Consider the following 21,189-nt stretch of genomic DNA (forward strand, 5'->3'; position numbering starts at 1 on the left):
AATGATGTTCTCAGCAGGTGGTGAGGCCCACAGGGCAAGGGCATGGGTGTTGGTGCCAAGGAGACCTGGTTTCAAGTTCTGGCTGCCACTTACTGTGTGTTTTGGGGCAAGTTTCTTAACCTCTCTGAACCTGCTTCCTCATTATTAAAATGGGGATAACAGTAGTGCTTAGGTCATGGGATGTTGTGAGTACTCACCCAGGGCATGGAAGGGCATAGTGCCTGGCACACAATTGGTGCTCTTTAAATGTCAGCCATTATTATTCTTTATTTTAGACTTTCAAGCCAGTGTTGGGAGCTCAGATACAGCTACATAATACCTCTTTTCAACCTGGTTATGTGACCTTTGCCTTTCTTCCTTCATTACAGCTGCTGGCCTTCCTGCAAGGACTCTTCACTTTCTATCACCATGGTTACGAACTGGCCAAGGATTTCGGGGACTTCAAGACACAGTTAACCATTAGCATACAGAACGTGAGTGGGCATAGGGACAGGCTTCCTTTCTCTGGTTAAGGAAAAACAGAATATGGGCCTGATTGCCCTAGAAACCATCCAGGTGGCTTGGAATGTAGGTGAGGAGGGTGGGTCTTGCTTGGGTTCAGAGGGAAACTAGGGGCAGGCGTTTCTAGAGTGCTTGGTGGCTCTGAGTTAGACCATCATCCTCTTCTCCATTATTTCAAAGCCCTATTTATGTTCTCGGAAGTGCTGCTGCTGATTATGTTTCAAATCTGTAGCATCTGTAGCATTGGAGTCAGGATTTCCTTTGGCGGTGGAAATCCCAGCCCAACCCAGCCTCCATTCTATGCATCCAGCTGCCTGACTACATGAGACCATGTGGAGTGTGTGTTCTGGGAATGGGGGCTGGGGACACATGCTGGCCTCCAGCTCAAAGGATGTTCTCTTGTCCAACTCTTAGGAAGGCTGGCAGGAAATCCAAGTCCGTGCTTCACTCCCAGTGTGGTCAGCATTCCCAAGGTTTAAACACAGGACCTTTTGGTGCACAGAATCCTGCATAGGGCTTTTTGGTTAGCAGTCACTGGGGCTTGAGCCTCCTTCTTCACTGTGGGATTGGACCATGTTATTCTTCTTATTTTCTTTGTCTCTAGGTGATCTTGTGTCCATGTGGGTTGTACTGCATGGGTTTTAGAAGCCTGGAGGTTACATAGTAGTCAGTGTTGTCTCAGAGAACAGGAAGTTGCAGAATCTTGGAAAAGGTTTCACAAAGCATGGCTTCCCCTTAGGCCAGGTTTCTCAGAATGCAGGCTCTGAAATCGAGATTGACATGCAGTGGGCTTACTGGAGGTGGGGGCAATGCTGGTGAAAACACCCGTGACAGAGTGAGGGCACCTGGACTCGCAGAGGGGGAAATAGAGCTGTGATGCAGATGCAGCAGAGGTCTCAGTGCAGGGGAGGCTCTGGAGCTGGGATGATCCTTCACAGTCGCCCTGAATACAAGCAAGGGGGCCAGGCTTTCAACCCCCTTCTGCCTTTCCTCTAGCCTTGTCTAGTCATTGGGTGCAGGCTGACCTTGAGTGAAGGAACTCCCCTTTTAAGGAGGGACTCATCTGTGAGCCATCAGCAAGCAACATTCACGGCAGCTGGAGAAATGAACGCCTAGGTCCTTAAGTCATACAGGGCCCTAGAGCATCTGAATCAGAATCACCTGGGAGGCTTATCGTAAAACACACTTTTTGGCATCCAGAGGTGCTGAATTGATCTGTAGGAGTGAGGGCTGGGCATTTGCATTTTCTATAAGATCCCTAGGTGATTTTGATAGTCACTAGAGTTTGACAGTCATTCTGGTATAGGACTTTAAGGCCAAAGTATACTTCTCATAAGGGAGTATTTGGCCAGTTCCTGGAAGGTTGAATGTCCTTTATCTCATTTTAGATCTAAGGATTCTGTTAGGTTGATCTGGATTGTTAAAACAGATACTTTGTTTCTTTGATTTGAATAAAATTATTTTCATCCTAGACAAGAAATCGCTTTGAAGGCACTAGATCAGAAGTGGAATCACTGATGAAAAAGATGAAGGAGAATCCCCTTGAGCACAAGACCATCAGCCCCTACACCATGGAGGGATACCTCTACGTGCAGGAGAAACGTGAGTGCTTTGACTAGCAACAGCTTGGGATGTACTCAGGCCTCTTACCTAGAAGGTGGAGGATGTATCCAGCGGTGCCTACCTTACTGTAAATACATGCTTGGATAACAAGAACAATTTTATAGTTCATCTTTCCAAAGGGAAAGATGATGTCCACAGAATCTTGTCTACCTTTGTTTTTCTTTATGAATGGGAATTCCTTTGGGAACCTGCAATTCTTTAAGGCTCTGTGGTTGCTCTTCTCTCTCTAGTGTTACTCTACTCTTGGGGTTCCTGTACCCCTAGTCCAGCTTTATGTACCATACCCTGAGCATAGCAGCCTTGGAAAGGTCTTACATGCTAGGCCCCTGTTATCTATCAGCAGTGTATCCTTTGGTAGACTTAATACTTGGTGATTCTGTTTTCATTTGACATTGTTTCAGCAAGGCCCAAACAATCATGACTTAGGCCTTTTTCCTCTTCTCCTCAACTCATTTCATTCCAACACTTGAATTTTATGAAAAGTAGAAACAAAGGCTCACTTCAAGAGCCAAGAAGAAGGCTGCATGCGGTGGCTCATGTCTGTAATCCCAGCACTTTTGGAGGCTGAGGTCGGTGGATTGCTTGAGCTCAGGAGTTCAAGACCAGCCTGGGCAACATAGTGAAACCCTGTCTCTACAAAAATACAAAAAGTAGCCAGGTGTGGTGGTGTGCACCTGTGGGCCCAGCTACTTGGGAGGCTGAGGTGGGAGGATTGCTTACTGGAGTGAGCCTGTTGAGGTTTATAAGAGCTCAGGAGGTGGAGGCTGCAGTGAGCTGAGATTGCCACCACTGTACTCCAGCCTGGGTGACAGAGCAAGACCCTGTCTCTTAAAAGAAAAAAAAAAAAAAAGAGCCAAGAATACTCATTGTTCTGCCAGTGATGTCTAGGAAAGGAATGCCAGGTGCTGCTAACATGGACATTTTAGTGATGACTCACAAGTTCATGCCTTATGGCTGGGGAAAGGCTCTGTGATGGGGCCGTGCCGTTTAGGATAGCACATTCAGACTTAATTCATGTATGCAATGCTAGGAACGAAAGAAAGTGAATGTTTTTTCTTTAGTGGGTAATTCTTCTCCTAGTCCTTTGGTAGAGAACATTGGTCTTTTCAGATTTTTGCAGGTTTTGTGTTCTTTCATGTCCTGCTCTTCATGTAGAGTTAGGCAGATGTCTTCACTCCTAATAGCTTTCCGGTGGGATAGAATAGAAATACTTGGCTTCACTAATTATTCTATTTAGTAATTACTCAAAAATTTGTTTGGACTTAAGTTTCCTGGTAACAGTGGGGCAGTAGTGGTGTTGGAGTATTGGCTGTGATGAGGATTACATTCCTTATTCTTACAGAGATGAGCCTGTTGAGGTTTATAAGAAATGTAACTACTTCAGTTGTGTGTTTTGTGTATGCCTGAATAAAAAGTGATCCCCTCTTTGCCCAGTGAGAAGATCCCTGCAAAAGGTTTTAGGTCTACTTGAAAATATAAATTTTTAGGACTCTAAAAATATAGTTCAAAGTCCACCTATAATACTTAATTTGTTAATATATCATTCACCTACATATATAAAATCAATGTTGTTTTTTTGCACTCTCATATCACACGCTTTTATTCAGACACTTCACATGCTCTTTCAACATTAGTGTGTTGATTATCACGAGGACACTTTTTTGTTCCCTAACACAGTCCAGAGCACATGATGGGGATACAGCACTTTTTTTAATTTTAAATTTTTTGTAACTTGTTATTTTGAAATAATTTCAGACATACAGAAAAGTCGCAACAATGGTGTAAGGAACAACCATAAACCCTTTACCCAGTGCACCAATTTTTAACATTTAGCCACAATGATATCATTCCTTCTCTCTCTGTGTGGGTGTGTGAGTATTCATGTGAGTACAACTTGCATACACACACATACACACTTTTTTCTGAGTCATTTGAGAATATGGTTGCATATACCATGCTTCTTCAGTAGTGAGTATTTTCTAAGAATAAAAGATATTCTTTTTATGTAAACACATCTGTTAGGTTGGTGCAAGAGTAATTATGGTTTTTGCCATTAAAAGTAATGGCTAAAATCGCAATTGAACTCTTGCACCAACCTAATATCAAATTTAACATTGGTGCAATATTTAATCTGAACTACAGTCCGTATTCCAGTTTTGCCAGTTGTATCAATAATGGCCTTCTAAAGCATTTCGTTGTTCTCCAGTACAGAACCTCATACTGCATTTAGTTGTCATGACTTTAGTCTCCTTTAATCTGGAACAGTTCTCCAGCTTTTCTTTGTCTTTCATGACATTGACATTTTTGAACAACACAGTCCAGTTCCTTTATACAGTTTTCTTCAGCATGGGTTTATCTGGTGTTTCTTCATGATTAGATCTGGATTATGCATCTCTGGTCAAATCCTACATAAGAGTTCTTCTCTGGGGCCACATCTGGACACATGTGGTGTCGACCTGCCCCTCAGTGGTGATGTAAATTTCGATCACCCAGTCAAGGTATTGTCTGGTTTCTCCACTATACAGTCACTATTTTCCCCTTGTAACTAATTAGCAATCTGAAGGTAACACCTTAAGATCATGGAAATATCCTTCTCCTTATCACACTTTACCTCCATAGATTTAGCATCCATTGACAATCCTTGCCTGAGCTGATCTTTACTATGATGGTTGCAAAATGGTGACTTCTCAGTTCCACCAACCCCTCCACATTTAATAGCTGCCATTCAGTGTACTTATGTAAGGAAGAGTCCTGCTCCTCTTTCTTCCTCCCTCTCTCCCTTCCTACTGTCTATCCATCCATCCATCCGTCCGTTATCCATCTTTCCATTGTCAGTTTGGATTTATGGGTTCCTATTTTGTTCAGGAGGCTATAATTTATCACTGTCCTTATTTATCTTGATGCTCAAGTTGTCCAAGATACAGTGCTTTGGGAATCTTTGTGTTGTTCAATTGCTGGAATTTTTTCCCCAATCTGTAAGAATACACTAAGATGGTTTGTATTTTCATTTGTCCTTGACGGCCCAGTGGAAACATTTACTGTTTTGTTTTTTAAGTTTACTAAATGACATCTAACACTTGCAGTTGGCAGTCATGCCATACCATTGATAATTATTAAATGTCTGCTAATTCTCTTTATGTTTAAACAATTTTTTTTAAAACAATTTCTGCTGTGTGATCTCCATAAGCACCTAAAGCTAGTATTGGTTGAAGTCCTTTGCAGGCTGACTAATGCCTTCTTCCTTTAATAGTGCTTTGTTTTCAAGTAATTGGCTAAGCACTGAGTAAAATCAGAGACTTGGCCAAAATATGACTGCATGGCACCTCCCTCTTGAGGTGACATACTAATCTTGAGGGACATAGTCCTTAGAGGTTACGTGTAGGCATTGACAGTCACTTCCACTCTGCATCTCTGGTGTCTCTGAGCTCTCCTTGTCTGCTTTTCAGATCTTCCTGAGTTCTGCTAAAGTAAGTTAGGGGTTTGGAAGTAGGTCAGAACCCCTGATGTCTGTGCACAGAGTCACAGAGCAGCTGTGTGGGAAGCATGATGTCATCGCAACAGATGGGAATGGTCACAAGCGCTTGGAGGAGGCTTTCTGCGTTCTCTCCTCAATCATCTTACTCCTGTCAGTGAAGAGAGTGGAAACTTCAGTTGGGGCTTGATGATGGGAACGTGGATTAGTTTCCCCAGAGAACCTTTACTTCCGTTGTATTTTAAGACCCACTGGATGTAGCATTAATGGGAAACAGTCTTCTTTGGTCCCTGGGGGAAATCCCGGGGTTGGTTTCATTTGAGCCTGTGGGATCAGATTTCTGTCTATTCATTCTAGCTAGTGTGGAGAATATATTACTTCTAACATAGTTTAAGGGTAGATGAGCATTATGAATTATGGGTTGTGGTTTTTCCAGCTCATGATGTATAGCATACAGTGGAATGTATAGATATTTTATGGGAAATATTACCTTTCAGGTCACTTTGGAACTTCTTGGGTGAAGCACTACTGTACATATCAACGGGATTCCAAACAAATCACCATGGTACCATTTGACCAAAAGTCAGGAGGAAAAGGGGTGAGTTCATTTTTAAAATTTGATGTTTGATTTGCTTGGCTAACATATAATGATTATAATGCATGTGTAAAGTAACACCTCCAGTGTTATATTTATGTTTCATCATAAATTTAAAATTAATAATTTAAAAATTTTTATATAGTAGTTCCAGGAAGCCTAAGAGGCTGAAGAATCGCTAAAATAAGATGATTACTCTTAGCTCTAACTTACGTTAGGAATTGCAGTTAAGAAATATTTTTGTATTTCACATATATACAATATCAAGCGTATCAAATATTTTTATATGCTAAAAATTATTGAATAACCTCATCCTGTGAAACTGATTCAGTCCCACTCCCACTTGATACCTGGAGAGCTGCCAGTGGCAACATAGATGTCCTGGTTACCTATTGCTGTGTAACAAGTCACCCCAAAACCTAGCAACATTTAAAACAACAGCAATCATTTTAGTATTTCTCATTGTTTCTGTGGGTCACGAATTCAGGGGGCATTTGGATGGGTGGTTCAGGCTTGAGGTTTCTCATAAAGTACTAAGCAGACAGTAGCTAGAGCTAGAACAAGGAGGGTCTGAAGCAGCTCAAGCTGGCCAGATACAGCTGTCATCCTCTCTCCTGTATCCTTCTCTTCCCTTTTCCCTCTTTCTCTGCATACTCCCAGGGCCTCGCCATTTGGTCTCTCTGTATTAGCAAGTTTGGGCTTCCTCACAGCATGGTGGCCTCAGGGCAGCAAAAGGTTTTAGGAGTGAATGTTCTAGAAACTAAAGTAGACACTGCATTGCCTTTTCATGACTTAATCTCAGAAGTCATAGAGCCTTACTTTTACCTTATCTATTGGTTAAAATGGTCACAATAGCCCTCTCAGTTTCAGTGGGGGAGGAGGTAGACCCTGCCTCTCCATGGGAGGGGCATCAAAGTCTCATTGTAGGAAAAGCACGTGGCATAGAAGGTGATATGTAGCTATCTTTGGAAGAGACAGTTGGGCACATATGGCTCCCTGGTGTCCCCGCCATTGGGCAGCTCCTTGAATGCTCCTAGTTCTTCCCTCCTCCTGGCTGTTGCCTCTCGCCTCCTGCCTGCTTGTGAGTCTCCTCTGAGTGTTCCCACAGCAGGCCACATGCATTTCTATGGAGGTGACCTGTCTTTTCTCTTTGCTCCTATACTTTATTTTCTTCCTTTGATATTCTACATTTCATTATGATAGCCCTAGCTTTGATTTTTTTCTTTTTTAATCTATTGCTTGGGAGTTTTTGGTTTTCCAGAATTTGAGATTTGGTCTCTTCCAATAACTCTGGAAAATTCTCACCAATTATCCCTTTGAGTTTCGCCTCCTTCCCATTCTATTGTCTCCCTCTGGAGATATTTAAATGTTTTTAATAAAAATATTTACATGTTTTATCTGTTTGAGTCTCTGGACTATATTCTGAATAATTTCTCTTACTCTGTCTTCAGCTTAAATAGTTTTTCATTTGTGTCTAACCTGTCGATAAACTAGTCCTCTACAAGCATTCCACTTCGGTCCTCTCTGCAGTACATTTTTATGCAACATGTTGAGTTTGCGTGTGTGTGGGCATTATAGAGTAGGGGTTAAAAGCGCTGGCTTTGCTCTCAGTCTGCCTGGGCCAGTGCTATTAGGTGCTGTTGTCATTACTGTTAGGTACTCAGCCATGTTGTGCCCCTTGTTCTCTTCCACTTCCAGTTTTTCTTCCTGGCTTTCTTTTACTTAAGCCATGATAGAGAAGTTTATCAGCATCTCTGTTCCTTCCCTGAATCAAAGCAATAACAAAGCCCTTTTTATGCTTCTTGGCAGGGGCAGGATTGATTTATAAATAATCTCAGGAAAACAGACATTAAAATGTCATAACAGAGAAATTACATTTAGGAGGAATATTAAAAACCTACATTATTAGATGTCCCCTAGTTTTCATGAAATGGAAACAGAGTTGTGCCTGCTTTCCTTGGATTGAGCCTTAGTCCCTTCCCAATTCTTAGTCCTTCTAGAAATCAGCTTCACCAAATTGTTCTCTCACACAGTCTGTTTTTGGGCCTTTTATCTTGGACTTTCTCAGACTTTTAATGAAGAACTCTTTTGTATTTTCTCTATTCCTTTCTTATCACACTTGAAAGTGAAGGGTAGAAACCAATTATAGTGGATGTTTGGTTCTCCAGAGACTTTAGAGAGTTACTAGAAAGCATGTCATTGGGTAGTGAAGAGGTTTATGTGAATTAGTATATATAAATTTTTTGGAACAAATCCTGACACATAATAGGTGCTATATTAGGACCTTGATATTATAAGAGTTAATTTTCCTAGTAATTCCTTACATTTAAATTATGTTTTATATTTTTCTGCAACCTTTTATTTATATTACCCTGTTTGATCCAGTTTTCCTCCTTTTACAAAGGAGGACATTGAGGTTAGGAGAGAGTATGATTTCTAAGGTCATTTAACAAGTTACAGAGCTGGTGCTCAAACCCTCTTTCCACAGTCTGAATCTCCTGATTCTGAACTCATTATACTTCCCATGACATCACTATTTCCTCAGCTTTAGGGTGAAGGAAATATGAGGACTGGCTGTCTAGAGGTGATGTCTTCTCGATTGTGTGGAGGAATCATGTGATGTTGTTGTATATATTTTTTAAAAATAGAGACCGAGGCTGGATGTGGTGGCTCACGCCTGTTAATCCCAGCACTTGGGAGGCTGAGGCAGGTGGATCACCTGAGGTCAGGAGTTCAAGACCAGCCTGGGAAACATGGTGAAACCCCATCTCTAATGAAAATACAAAAATTAGCCGGGTGCAGTGGCGCATGCCTGTAATCCCAGCTACTTGGGAGGCTGAGGCAGGAGAATCGCTTGAGCCTGGGAGGTGGACGTTACAGTGAGCCAAGATGGCGCCATTGCATTCCAGCCTGGGCGACAGTGCGAGACTCCATCTCAAAAAAAGAAAAAAAGAAGAAATAGAGATGAGTCTCACTATGTTGCCCAGGCTGGCCTCAAACTCCTGGTCACCTTGGCCTCCAAAGTACTGGGATTACCAGTGTTTTCTACTATGTTTGGCCTGCATACATGTTTGAACAGCGCTCTCCTAGGAGCTAGAGGTAGATAGAACATAGATAAATAGATAACATAAATATCTTTTAACCTAGATAATTGGGTGTTTTCTTTTCCTAACATGCTCTTTCTCCACCTGTTAGGTTCCCTCACTGTCCTTTTCATTTGGATTATTTTCCTTTAAAAGTACCCACTGTTCTCACAGCTTCAGATCTGGAGTTGTGAGCAGATTTGCCACATCCTCCTGGAGACCAGACCCTGTGTGTGACGGAAGAATTTCCCTGCATCCTACACTCTGACCTGAGGCACCTCTGCAGATCTGGAGTAGCCCAAAACCGATCCTATCCCTTCTTTTGATTGAAACCCTTCTTTATTTTCCTGCTGCTCTCAGGATACAAACGAGAATCCTACATGGTCTTGCCTCTGTCACTCCTCAAAGTCTTCTTCTTTCTACTTTCCCTCACTCTGGGCTTCTAGCCACACCAGCTGCCCTGCTGTTTCTCCAAGCCTATGTGGACCCTGACCCCAGGGCCTGTCCACCTGCTCCATTCCCTCCTCCTTATTTTATTTCCTATGAATTCTTTCAGTTTCAGCTCAAGAAAGCTTTTCCTAACCTTCCTGACCAGGTCAGATCTCCTTAACTTTGGCTTTTTAAAAACAGAATTTGTCATGGTTATAACTTTTCATTTACTTGTTTAAGTGATATCCACGTCCCCCACTTTTTAAAGCAATCAGTAGTTGAACAGACCATCTTTATAGATTTTTGCTGATATGGTATGGTCATCCTTGGAACAGAATATTAATCTTCCTCCTCTTTCTGCATGTATTTGGTGATCCTTTATATATCCCTATTCCCTCCCATTTCTCTGGGACACCTCATGTAATCTTTCAAAGTGGAAGCTGGTCCATAGCCATTAAATCAGATTTATAGTTAGACATCAGCAAAGTCAGAATCTCTTATGTTTGGGTGTTTGCACTCAGATATTTTACAGACTAGAGAAAGAGCAGTTCTGTCTGAGAAATTAATCTTTGCTATTCAGTGGAAGACAATAGGTGTAAGGCCTGTGAATATAAACTGTCTCCTCCTAGGCCTTCTGTGTTTTGTTTGCTCTTCTGATATTAGTGGGTGGTTAAATTTTACCTTATGTAGCCACACTTTCTGTTATTTCAACAAACTGGGCAAGCTTGCTAATTTCCCCTGTTAGTTTAGATAAAAAAGATTGACAGAGGCAGGAGAAACAGAAACCCTAACAAATTCCTAAGTGACAGTAAGAAGAAATCAGGGACAGCAACTTCTGTGTTTCTGGGCAATAAACTAGTGCTATGAGATGAAATTGTCACATTCAGTTGAACAATGGAATACTACTCAACAATAAAAAGAAATAAGCCCTTGATATGCACAACAATATGGATGAATAGCAAAGCAATTACGTTAAGTGAAAAAAGCCAGACAAAAAGAGCACATACTGTGTAGTTCCATTTATATAAAATTATAGACTATGCAAACTAATCTATAGTGACAGAAAGCAGATTCAGCGATTGCTTGGGGATGTACTAGGAGGAGGGATGGATTGCCAGGGGATACAAGGAAACTTTTGGGGATGATGGAATTGTTTGCTGGCTTGGTTGTGGTGTTGGTTTCATGGATGTATATGACATCAAAATCTATAAGTTGTACAGTTCAACATGTACAGCTTATACCTTAATCATATGTCAGTAAAGTTGTTAAAATGTATTTATTGAGGAGCTACTCTTTTCTAGGATCCAGTTGGGCCCAGGAGACAAAAGTAAGCAAAATTTGACCCAGTCTCTGTTCTCAGGGTCCTGTGGTCTAATGGAGAGAGAGACATTATTGTATTCATCACCTATATCAATGCGCAGTTTCAGCTATGGTCAGTGCTGTGATGGAGGGAGAGGTACATGGTGCTTTGTGAACATGTTCTGGGGATATTTGTTCTGGTCCAGGAAGATTTTTTTGGAGAAGTGATGACCAACCCAAGATCATAGAAGCTCAGAGTTAGGAGGAGACCATCTTCTTCTACTCTTATCAAACCTGCAAATTAAAACAATGTCAACACTCGTTTATCTACCATGGACTGATGCGGTGCCATCATGATCCACCCGTACTAAAGATGTTTGGGTCCAAGTCTAACATGGTATATGAATGTAAGCTGCATGAGGCTTTGTCCTGGAAAGGTTTATAGTCACCCTTCCACTGCCCATGGTCATGAGCACTCAGATTTGAGAAGATGAAATGATTGCTCCTGTTTTCATGTCATGTATGTCCTGGGAGGAGTAGAGCTCCCATTCTGGCCTCGTCTTGATAGTCTGTGTGTTCCCACTAGGGAGAAGATGAATCAGTTACCCTCAAATCCTGCACACGGCGGAAAACAGACTCCATTGAGAAGAGGTTTTGCTTTGATGTGGAAGCAGTAGACAGGTGAGTAGCTGGCATGCTTTTCTCAGGAGCAAATAGAGCTGAATTTCTATATCTTACTTTTTCTTTCCAGTCAAACCTTTTCTGCTTTTTTTCCCTTCTCCCCCTCCCTCCTTCCTTTCCTTCTCCCCCTCCCTCCTTCCTTTCCTTCTCCATCCATTCATCTATGTCCAGGGTGCTGGATCCAGGCTATTGCTGATTTGCGAGAATCGTTAGAACCTCCCTATCTTTTGGGTTCAGCACTGAATCACTGGCTTGGTTTTGTTTTACTTTAATATTAGTGCTTTCATGCTCAGAAATGTGTGTTATATCTCCAGGAGATTGAGTAGTAGACTTTTAAAGAAAACTATTTAGCATGATTGTATCAGCTATTTGAATTTTTTTTTAACTGAAAAAGTTAGTATAATGATTCGAAAGGCATTGAAATGGAAGAAATTTTTCTCAAATAAAAAAACAGCTTTTAGTTACATTTCACCTACCAATGTGTGTGCGTGCCCAGGAAAGACACCAAACCACTTGTGAAATTACAATTTTTTGGAGAGAGAGCCGTGTGTTGTATTCCTCGAGATTTATAGAGTCTCTCATTAAGTTGTACCATTTCGTGGTGTTAAGCTAGTTTGACAACATTCCAATTCTTTGAGACACTTTACTTGGCAACAGGTTAATTTTTTCAATGAAACCCACGTGTTAAGCTTATTTGAGCTGCCTGTTCAAGATCAGGAATGCTAGCACCAAGATCCTTAAATCTCAGCATGATACTCCGTATAATGCCATTTAATCTCTTCCTTTTATTAAAAAAACATTATACCATTTCATCAAGCCAGTACTCACCCCTCCCTGGGAAGTTCATCTGTGGCCACCTTTCCCTGGCTCTATGGCATCCTGAGACTGAGTACTGCCTGGGGTTGCACTGCCTTCTTCTGGCAGGTGTCTACTCTGCACTGCAGGCTGCTGGGGCTGCTGGAGGCTGTTAGGCCTCCCATGGAGACAGCGTGCCCTCTTAGCCTTTATCAGAAATTCGTGGAAACTAACTGCATCTCTTAAGCAATTTAGTCATTACATCTTTGGCTGTCAAGCCAGACAACCTGGGTTCAAATTTTGACTTTGCTGCTTAGTAGCCATGTGACTTTGAGCAAATTATTTAATCTTTCGGAACCTTGATTTTCTCACCTGGAAAATGAAGTTCCCAGGATGGTTATAAGGATTCAAGGAAATAATGCATGTAAAATGCTTGGCAGAGGGGCAGATAATAAGTGCTCAACAAGTATTAGCTGTTACTCTTTTTTGCTAATAGCTTATCCTGCGTGCTCCTCAGACTTGGTATTTCACTTCTGAACACAGAGAGGTACATATCCTTTACTGTGTGTAGAGGTGTGAGAGGGGAAGGTAAAGAAGAATAGCATGGGTGTGGGGTCGGAGGATAGGTTGAATTGGGGTAGCAAAGGGGAATTGCAAACAGCCTTCCCCAAACCAAATTTTGTTATTACTGGTTTTAAACAAAACCTAAACCTTGGTGCTTTAAGCATCTCCCTTCTCTTTTCTAAGCATGTGATTGAAGGGAATTCATATTATTGGCATCCTTGAAGGAGGTTCAGAAGGTCTGTTTGCATGGAAGTACAGCCACCTGTGATGCTCATCAAATGCACAGTTCCTAGAGATAACCGTCTGCTGCAGAGCTGCTTTGAAGAGGGCATGCTTTGTGTTGCAGCTCTCTGTCAGATTGAAAACAAGCCCAAATTTGCTGTCTGAAGCTGAATTATTTTTGTGTTTTCATCTTCAGAAGTTTCCCGAGAAGTTGTGGAGAGTGGCTTTTTAGGCGATTAAAGCTCACTGTGGCACCTCCATCTTATTTCCACCCTTGCCAGCACTTCCTAGCACCTTCCCTCCTTTATGACTCCCACAACAGCTGTGCATGTCCCAATCATAAGCAAAGAGCGAATGTGTCACATTCAGCATACTGAGTGGGCTTGCGAGTCGATTGCTCCTGAGTTTCTGTCCCTGGTTCCCTCTGCATGGCGTGGAGAGATTTCAGTCATGGTTCAGTTGAGGGGGCTGAATCTCCTCTTTTTTTTTTTTTTTTTTCCTTTTTTGAGATGGAGTCTTGCTCTGTCACCCAGGCTGGAGTGCAGTAGCATGATCTCGGCTCACTGCAACCTCTGCCTCCCAGGTTCAAGTGATTCTCTTGCCTCAGCCTACCGAGTAGCTGGGACTACAGGCACTCGCCACCATGTCCGGCTAATTTTTTGTATTTTTAGTGGAGACGGAATTTCACTGTGTTGGCTAGGCTGGTCCTGAACTCCTGACCTCAAGTGATCCACCCACCTTGGCCTCCCAAAGTGCTGGGATTACAGGCATGAGCCACCACGCCTGGCCTGAATCTCCTCTTAATGAACTGGAGGTAAGTAGACCGTCCTAGGAAACACCTCCTCTCAGTTTTCTATATAGATCCCAAAGATTAGGTTACAATACGGCAGGATTTTCCTCCTTTCTCCTTTTTTGACCCCAGTGCCTTTCTGTTTTTTTTCCCTCAATGTTTAGAAGGGAGCCCGGGTAGAGAAGGAAAAGGCATTTTCATGCGCTGGGTAGCTGCATCCCTGGGAACTCTGCCCAGAATCCTTTTCTCTCGAAGACTCCTGTACTTTCCTTTTTCACCAATGTCCTTTAGCGAGGAGGCGATTGCTGCTAGATGCCCTGCTGTCCTGCCTTCCACAGGTTCCCCAGCTCCACCTGCTGGACCAGAGAGGCAGAGGATCAAAATGCAAGTTTAGCACCTAGGAAATGTGGAAGTGAAAGAGGGGATGGTTATATTTAATCGCATAAGGGTTCAAGGTACTCCTGGAGTATGTTAACTGGAGAATACACAAACATTTATGTAGTGACTAGAAATGTTTTATTCTATCAAGATACAAATACATGTTGAAGTGGGAAGTATGTGACTTAGAATATGGGATATTGTGGATTTTTAAGATTGAATACATTTATCCTTTATACTTAATGCTGATATATCATGTTATTTTGTAACAAAAGCTGTAGCCTTTAGGAGGTGATATCCTAGGAGGTCAGTATTGTGAGTTGATTACCGTACATCAACATATTTTACTGTGGTGAAAACCACGTGCACTCAGTTACAGATTCCTGGTGCTTGTCCCACACCCACACAGTTCGACTTTCTGGGACTGAGACCCTGAAATCCATATTTTCAAGCTTTTTAGTTGTCCTTTATTCTTACTACTACTTGGTATGTTAAATACAACGTGTTTCACAATACAGTTTCATCAGAACACATGAAAACATTTTCCTAATTTGAAAAATCACAACAAGCAACTACAGCAAAACGAAACAAAAAAAATTTCAGGCTCCTCTACTAAGGAGCTGAATGGTTACCTGTATGGAGGAGGAGAATGTAACTACTAGGAAAGGTGATTTCTAGTCTCTGAGACAGATTACTTGACCAGGCAAAAGGCAAAAACAACGACCGCAGTAAAACCCCTGCCTTTTTAAAGGATGTGAAAATGGAGGAGGAGTGAGGCAACTGGTAGTATCAGAGCATTTCCTATAAGCTGAACACTTTCATCCTTGTGTTATGTCATCCTCACTACAACCCAGGGGGGTAGGTCCTCCATTATTCCCATACTGCTGAGGAATCTGCAGTGTAGGGTGGTGAGGCCGTTTACTCAGGGCTAAGGTGGGATTTGAACTGAGGTTCTCAGGAGCCTGTTCCAGGGCACATTGGTGCCTCAAGACTTTGGAATTTTTTTTTTTTTTTTTTTTTTTCAGATGGAGTCTTGCTCTGTTGCCCAGGCCGGAGTGCAGTGGCACGATCTCAGCTCACTGCAACCTCTGCCTCCTGGGTTCAAGCAATTCTCCTGCCTCAGCCTCATGAGCAGCTGGGATTACAGGCATGCACCACCATGCCCAGCTAATTTTGTATTTTTAGTAGAGATGCGGTTTCGCCGTGTTGACCAGGCTGGTCTTGAACTACTGACCTCAGGTGATCCACCTGCCTCGGCCTCTCAAAGTGCTGGGATTACAGGCGTGAGCCACCATACCTGGCCTAAACTTCAGATATTTTAGAAACATTTTCCAGTGATGAGCTCAGAGCTGTTGGTGGTTGCATTTCAGAGACACCGCAGTGTCCAGTTTTCAGGCTGTGAAATCTGGGAAGTGCTCTCAGTTGCATTTGGCAACTGTTGCCTTCTGGCACCCTGTCAGTTGCATTTGGCATTGTAAACTACAATGAAACTGTACAATATAAAGTACAATGAACTGAAGCAGCAAACTTGCCTCTCTTCTTACATCTACTCCTCTGTGACCTTCAGAAAGTCCTCCCGTGACTAAATTAAAAGAGGCAATGCAGATAGAGCACAGTGACAGGCACATGGCACTGAATAGGTGTTCCATGAATGGTTTTTTGGTTTCTGTACACCTTTTCTTCCATCTTTTATTTATTTGTTTAGAGGTAAGTGGGGTCTCCTCATGTTGCCTAGGCTGGAGTTGAACTCCTGGGCTCAAGCAATCTTCCCACCTCAGCTCTCAAGTAGTTGAGAAGATAGGTACACCACTGTCACTGTCCCTAGCTCCACCTTTTATTTTTAAGGTGACACTCTTTTTTTTTTTTTTAATCCAAGACAGCTAGCATGAGTAGGAGATATCCTAGCAGTAGTATCATTTGTCAGCTAATTGTTTTCATTGTATCACAATACATTGCTGTCAGTTTGTTAATCCTCAAATCCCAGACACGTAAGTCCTACAGAAAACTGTTGCCGTTCTTTGACCAATGAATGAACTGAAAATCAAATTAAGTGTTAATCCAGGTCAATGGGATTTAGATCTATGGTTCTTGAACTTTATGTGTCAAGGATCCATTTTATTTTATTTTATTTTTTATTTTATTTTATTTATTTTATTTTTGAGACAGAGTCTTGCTCTGTCACCCAGGCTGGAGTGCAGTGGTGTGATCTTGGCTCACTGCACCATCTGCCTCCCGGGTTCAAGCGATTCTCCTACCTCATCCTCCTGAGTAGCTGGGACCACAGGCGTGCACCACCCCGTCTGGCTAATTTTTCTATTTGTAGTAGAGATGGGGTTTCACCATGTTGGCCAGGCTGGTATCAATCTCCTGACCTCAGGTGATCCGCCTGCCTCGGCCTCCCAAAGTGCTGGGATTACAGGCGTGAGCCACCGTGCCCGGCCGAGGATCCTTTTTAAAACCAAATACATTTCTAGAAATCTACTTTTAATTCTTATATATCTAAGTTGTTTTACCTTTGATATCTAAAAAGTAGACCTATACTCTCATCTCTGTGTCCACACCCTTTTGTATTGGCTTCTACATGATTTCAGAGGCCACATCTCCTCTAATTTCTTTTCTCTAGTGCCTTCCTTTTTTTCAGAACTAGTTTTGGGGGGCGGGGATGTTCAAACCTGAACTACTGAGGACCCTAGGATTACATGGAGCAAATGTTTCACAGACTAATATTAGCTCTTCATATCTCTGCTTTCCCTCAAAAAGATTTCATTGTTCCTAACATCGAAAAGCTAAAGTTAGTAGAAATTCTTTGTATTTCTTCAATCTCAAACCGAAAACTTGCTTGGATCAAGGTATCATGTCAGTCCAATCAATATAATGATTCTTTGAAGGTTCCTTCTGATTTCTTTTGAAATTCAGTTTAAAGACTTTAGCATTAATAATATGATATGGCTTTAAATAAATGTAACTTGTAGTAGTTGTGTGGTATGGCCACAACATGCTCCAAAGGATAATTTTTAAAAATTTCCTAGCAGATACTAGTTATAGATTAAATTGTGTCCCTGCCAAAATCATATGCTGAAGTCCTAATCCCTAATATCTGAAAATGTTGCCTTATTTGGAGATTACTTGACAGAGATAATCAAGTTAAAATGAGGTCATTAGGGTGGGCCTTAATGCGATATTACCATTGTCCTTGTAAAAAGGGGAAATTTGGACCCAGAGATGGACATGTACACGAGAAGATACCGTGTTAACATGAAGGCAGAAGTCGAGGTGATGCACCTACAAGCCAATGAACACCAAAGGTTGGCAGCAGAGCACCAGAAGCTAGAGGAGAGGCATGGAGCAGATTCTTCCTCACAGACCTCAGGAGGAACACTTGATCTTGAACTTTTAGCCTCTAGACCTGTGAAGCAATAAATTTCTGTTGATTAAGCCAGCCAGTTTGTGGCACTTTGTTACGGCAGCCCCAGGAAACGAACACAGTGTTGAATAGGGAGGGCCTTTCTCAGTGAAGCAGCACTCATGCACCCAGCAGCCTTTAAATGGATAACTCAACACCTACTGCTTGAACAATCCCATTGCCAAGGAACCCCACTTCACAAAGCAGCCCATTCACATAAATTACCTTCTTCCTTTCTTTTCTTTTATTTTTTTACATGATGATAGCCTAAGCTTTCATTAGCTTTTTAAAAATCACCCTTTTTTGGCCTAGCGTGATGACTCATGCCTGTAATCCCAGCATTTTGGGAGGCCGAGGCAAGTGGATCATTTGAGCTCAGGAGTTCAAGACCAGCCTGGCCAACATGGCAAGACCCTGTCTTTACTAAAAATATGGAAAAAAATTAGCCGAGCATGGTGGTGGGCACCTGTAATTCCAGCTATTCAGGAGGCTGAGGCAGAAGAATTTGCTTGAACCCAGGAGATGGAGGTTGCAGTGAGCTGAGATCACGCCACCACACTCCAGCCTGGGTGACAGAGGGAGACTCCATCTCAGTAAAATAAAATAAAAATCACTTTTTTTATTCTTTAATGAAGCAGCATTCTTGGGTGCTTTTGTATTACTTTGCCATAGCACCAAGCATTTGAAGGTTTATAATTTATATTGGTTAATTGAATAAAGACTAGATTGATCATTACAAAATGTGTCAACTCTTTGAGAGGATTTAGTGTAAAATTTCTGGGTTAAAAAATGGGACATGATTTCAAAGCAGCCATTAGTGGTAGCAGGATGTGAATCGGTAGTACTTGCTCATGTCTGTGTTCTGTCACTTTGAATAATTAACTCCGTCATGCAGTGTCTTAAGGAAATTCATGAGCAAATATAGGGAAAATATTTGTTTAGGCTAAAGAATCATGGTACTAGTCATTTGCCAGCATCCCTGGATTTGTTTATTTTTAAGAAATTTCTCACAGATGTAAGTGACACGTGGATATTTTCTCTCAAGTGTTTTCCAGGAGGGCCTAGTAAACCATGTGAAAAATAATAAAACTTTTTCTGATTCCCTGAATCAATAAAGTCTCTTGAGGGGCAGTGTTTACACTGGGGAAGGGAAATGATTACTTTTTTCTGGGGTTAGCTGACTCTCACCAATGTCCATACATTTGAAAATGCTGTGTGTTAAGTGCCCCTTTCCCAGCATTGGTACTCTCTAGAGGTGGGCAGCAAGGATAGCTTCTTAGAGATGGCAAGGATATTTAGTGCTGGAGTTGTAATAAGGGATAAGGCAAGAATAAACTTGTCTTCATGGAGCTTACCTTTGAGTTTGGAATGCTCATATATATTCAAGCAGCGAAGGTATAAACACCAGGATGTTGAGTGTTCCAGCAAACCTGGAGGGCCAGAATACTGGGGGGAAAGTAACAAACAAGAGGACTTTACCCTTCCATTCTTACAGGGGACGATGGCATGACTGGAATACGCTGAATTCATTCCCTCCCTCCTTCCTTCCTTATTTTATTGAGCATTACTACATGCTAGAGACTACTGGCAGTGGAGATATAAAGTTTACAAATCTATAGGACTTTCTTAACAGACCTCATCTGATTTTCTTTCATACCAATTCCAAAGTCCTTGTTTTGCAAGCTTTCCATGAATAGGTAAAGGGCAGTAGCTCTCCTCTGATCTAGTCCCAACCTAGCATTTCACATCCACTGTCAACTCTATTCTTCTTCTTCCCAGGTAACCTGCATTTGCACAGTAATAAGCTTTTCTTTGTATTGGTTGGTTAGGTGTTTAATTAGGTATGTTTTATATACCTGTTCAATTCTAAATATCTGTCTCAGGTGATTTGCTTCCAGAGGCAGAAAAACATTTTATGCAGCTTTTAATACAGTAATATGTGCATATGGCTGTTCAATTTTATTTTTTATGGTGACATAATTTTGACATGGATTAATTATTTTCTTTGAGGCCATGGTAAACTATTGTGTAAGAGACTAGAGGAGCTTAATCAAGTTAGTTGCTATTTAAACTAAAATTGTAGCAGGTGCCCACGTAACCTGCATTTGTGTACTGTTAGGGAAGAGACCCAGGAAAATTGAAGATTGGTGAAAGTCAGAATAGTGGAGGCCAGAAAGATTTTTGAAAGATCTGAAGAATCTACTGGAACCCTCAGCACCCTCATTTCAAATATGTTTGTATGGCAGGCTGCATGATGCAGGTAAAAAAGATAAGAGCATTCCTAAATTTGAATTTGGGATCTGTTCCTTACTAGCTGTGTGACTCTGGGTAAGTGGTTTAACCACATCTGTAAGATGGGGTGAATTATCACTACATTGCAGGATTTTTTCTGAAGGTGGAACACACTAATATTCCCCTCTGATGGAGTCCTATGTCTGAAAACATGGCTGTTGAATTTTTTTCTATACCCTAAAACCTGGGACTTTATTGTTGTGATGGTGAACCTTAGCTTTGGTGGATATTCCTGTGAGCCTGCTTTTTGTCTTAATGGTGCTCCTTTTCCTGTAGTGTCATGAGTTTTCAAGTTATCTATAAGCTGAGAGGAAATACAGGTGCATTCAGGTTATATGTGCAAAGGGCCTGCTAGGGTAAGATTCCATTTTCAAACTGTGTATGTGATAACCTGTTATTGATACATGCTTCAAATAAAGATAAAGTTTTATGCCCTCTCTTTCCAATTTATGGCCTCAAGAAAAAACTGTATTAATTTTAAATTAAAATAATATTGTTTCTTCTAGCTTGGTAAGAGGTGTGTGTGTATGCATTTGTGTGTTTTTGTGAAATTGTGTGACTGAGATTATGTGTTTTCCAAAAAGGATCATCTTATGTAACAGACTTTGTTTCAACATTCAACCTCTAGATGGCAGTTTTGTGTATGTATTAGTAACTATTAGAAGGTCCAGTTGAAAATCAGCTGTCCTATATACACCTTGTATACATTGACAGAAGAGTGTGTGTATGTGTGTGTGTTTTCTGTAGAAAAAAATAATCATGAGAGTATTATTCCTTAAAGGAAGAAGAGTATCCTAAATGACTCATTCATTCTCTAGAAATTCCTTCCTCCCACCCTTTCATCACAAATCATTCATACCCACTTTCTTGCAAAAACAAACATGCTCAGTTAGTTGGGCCTCTGTTTAAACATTACCCTTTACCTGGCTCTTTGAACTAAAGTGCCAGGCCCTTTGCTTTAGGAATGGCTTATTTAGGATGGTGCAGAAAAGATGAGTGATTTCACTGTCCTATGTGTGCTGAGAACCTGGCAGTCCTACTTTTCCCTCCTGGTGCAACGTG

General features: G+C 41.5%; 1 protein-coding gene across 28 annotated transcripts in view; it reads left to right on the plus strand.

The window, feature by feature from the left end:
- ARHGAP26 (Rho GTPase activating protein 26) overlaps positions 1-21,189 on the plus strand; it is a 458,375-nt gene that overhangs the window by 131,244 nt on the left and 305,942 nt on the right. For all 28 annotated transcript variants that reach the window (XR_008548285.2, XR_010157341.1, XR_010157342.1 and 25 more), the window contains exons 7-10: positions 369-473; positions 1,974-2,103; positions 6,094-6,194; positions 11,589-11,683. Coding sequence is in view for 19 of the 28 variants with exons in the window: in XM_016953982.2 (XP_016809471.1) it covers positions 369-473; positions 1,974-2,103; positions 6,094-6,194; positions 11,589-11,683 (431 nt within the window). In the remaining 9 variants the exon portion in view is untranslated. The remainder of the gene's footprint in view (positions 1-368; positions 474-1,973; positions 2,104-6,093; positions 6,195-11,588; positions 11,684-21,189) is intronic.

This window comes from Pan troglodytes, chromosome 4 (assembly GCF_028858775.2).
Source record: "Pan troglodytes isolate AG18354 chromosome 4, NHGRI_mPanTro3-v2.0_pri, whole genome shotgun sequence".
Classification (NCBI taxonomy): Eukaryota; Metazoa; Chordata; class Mammalia; order Primates; family Hominidae; genus Pan; species Pan troglodytes.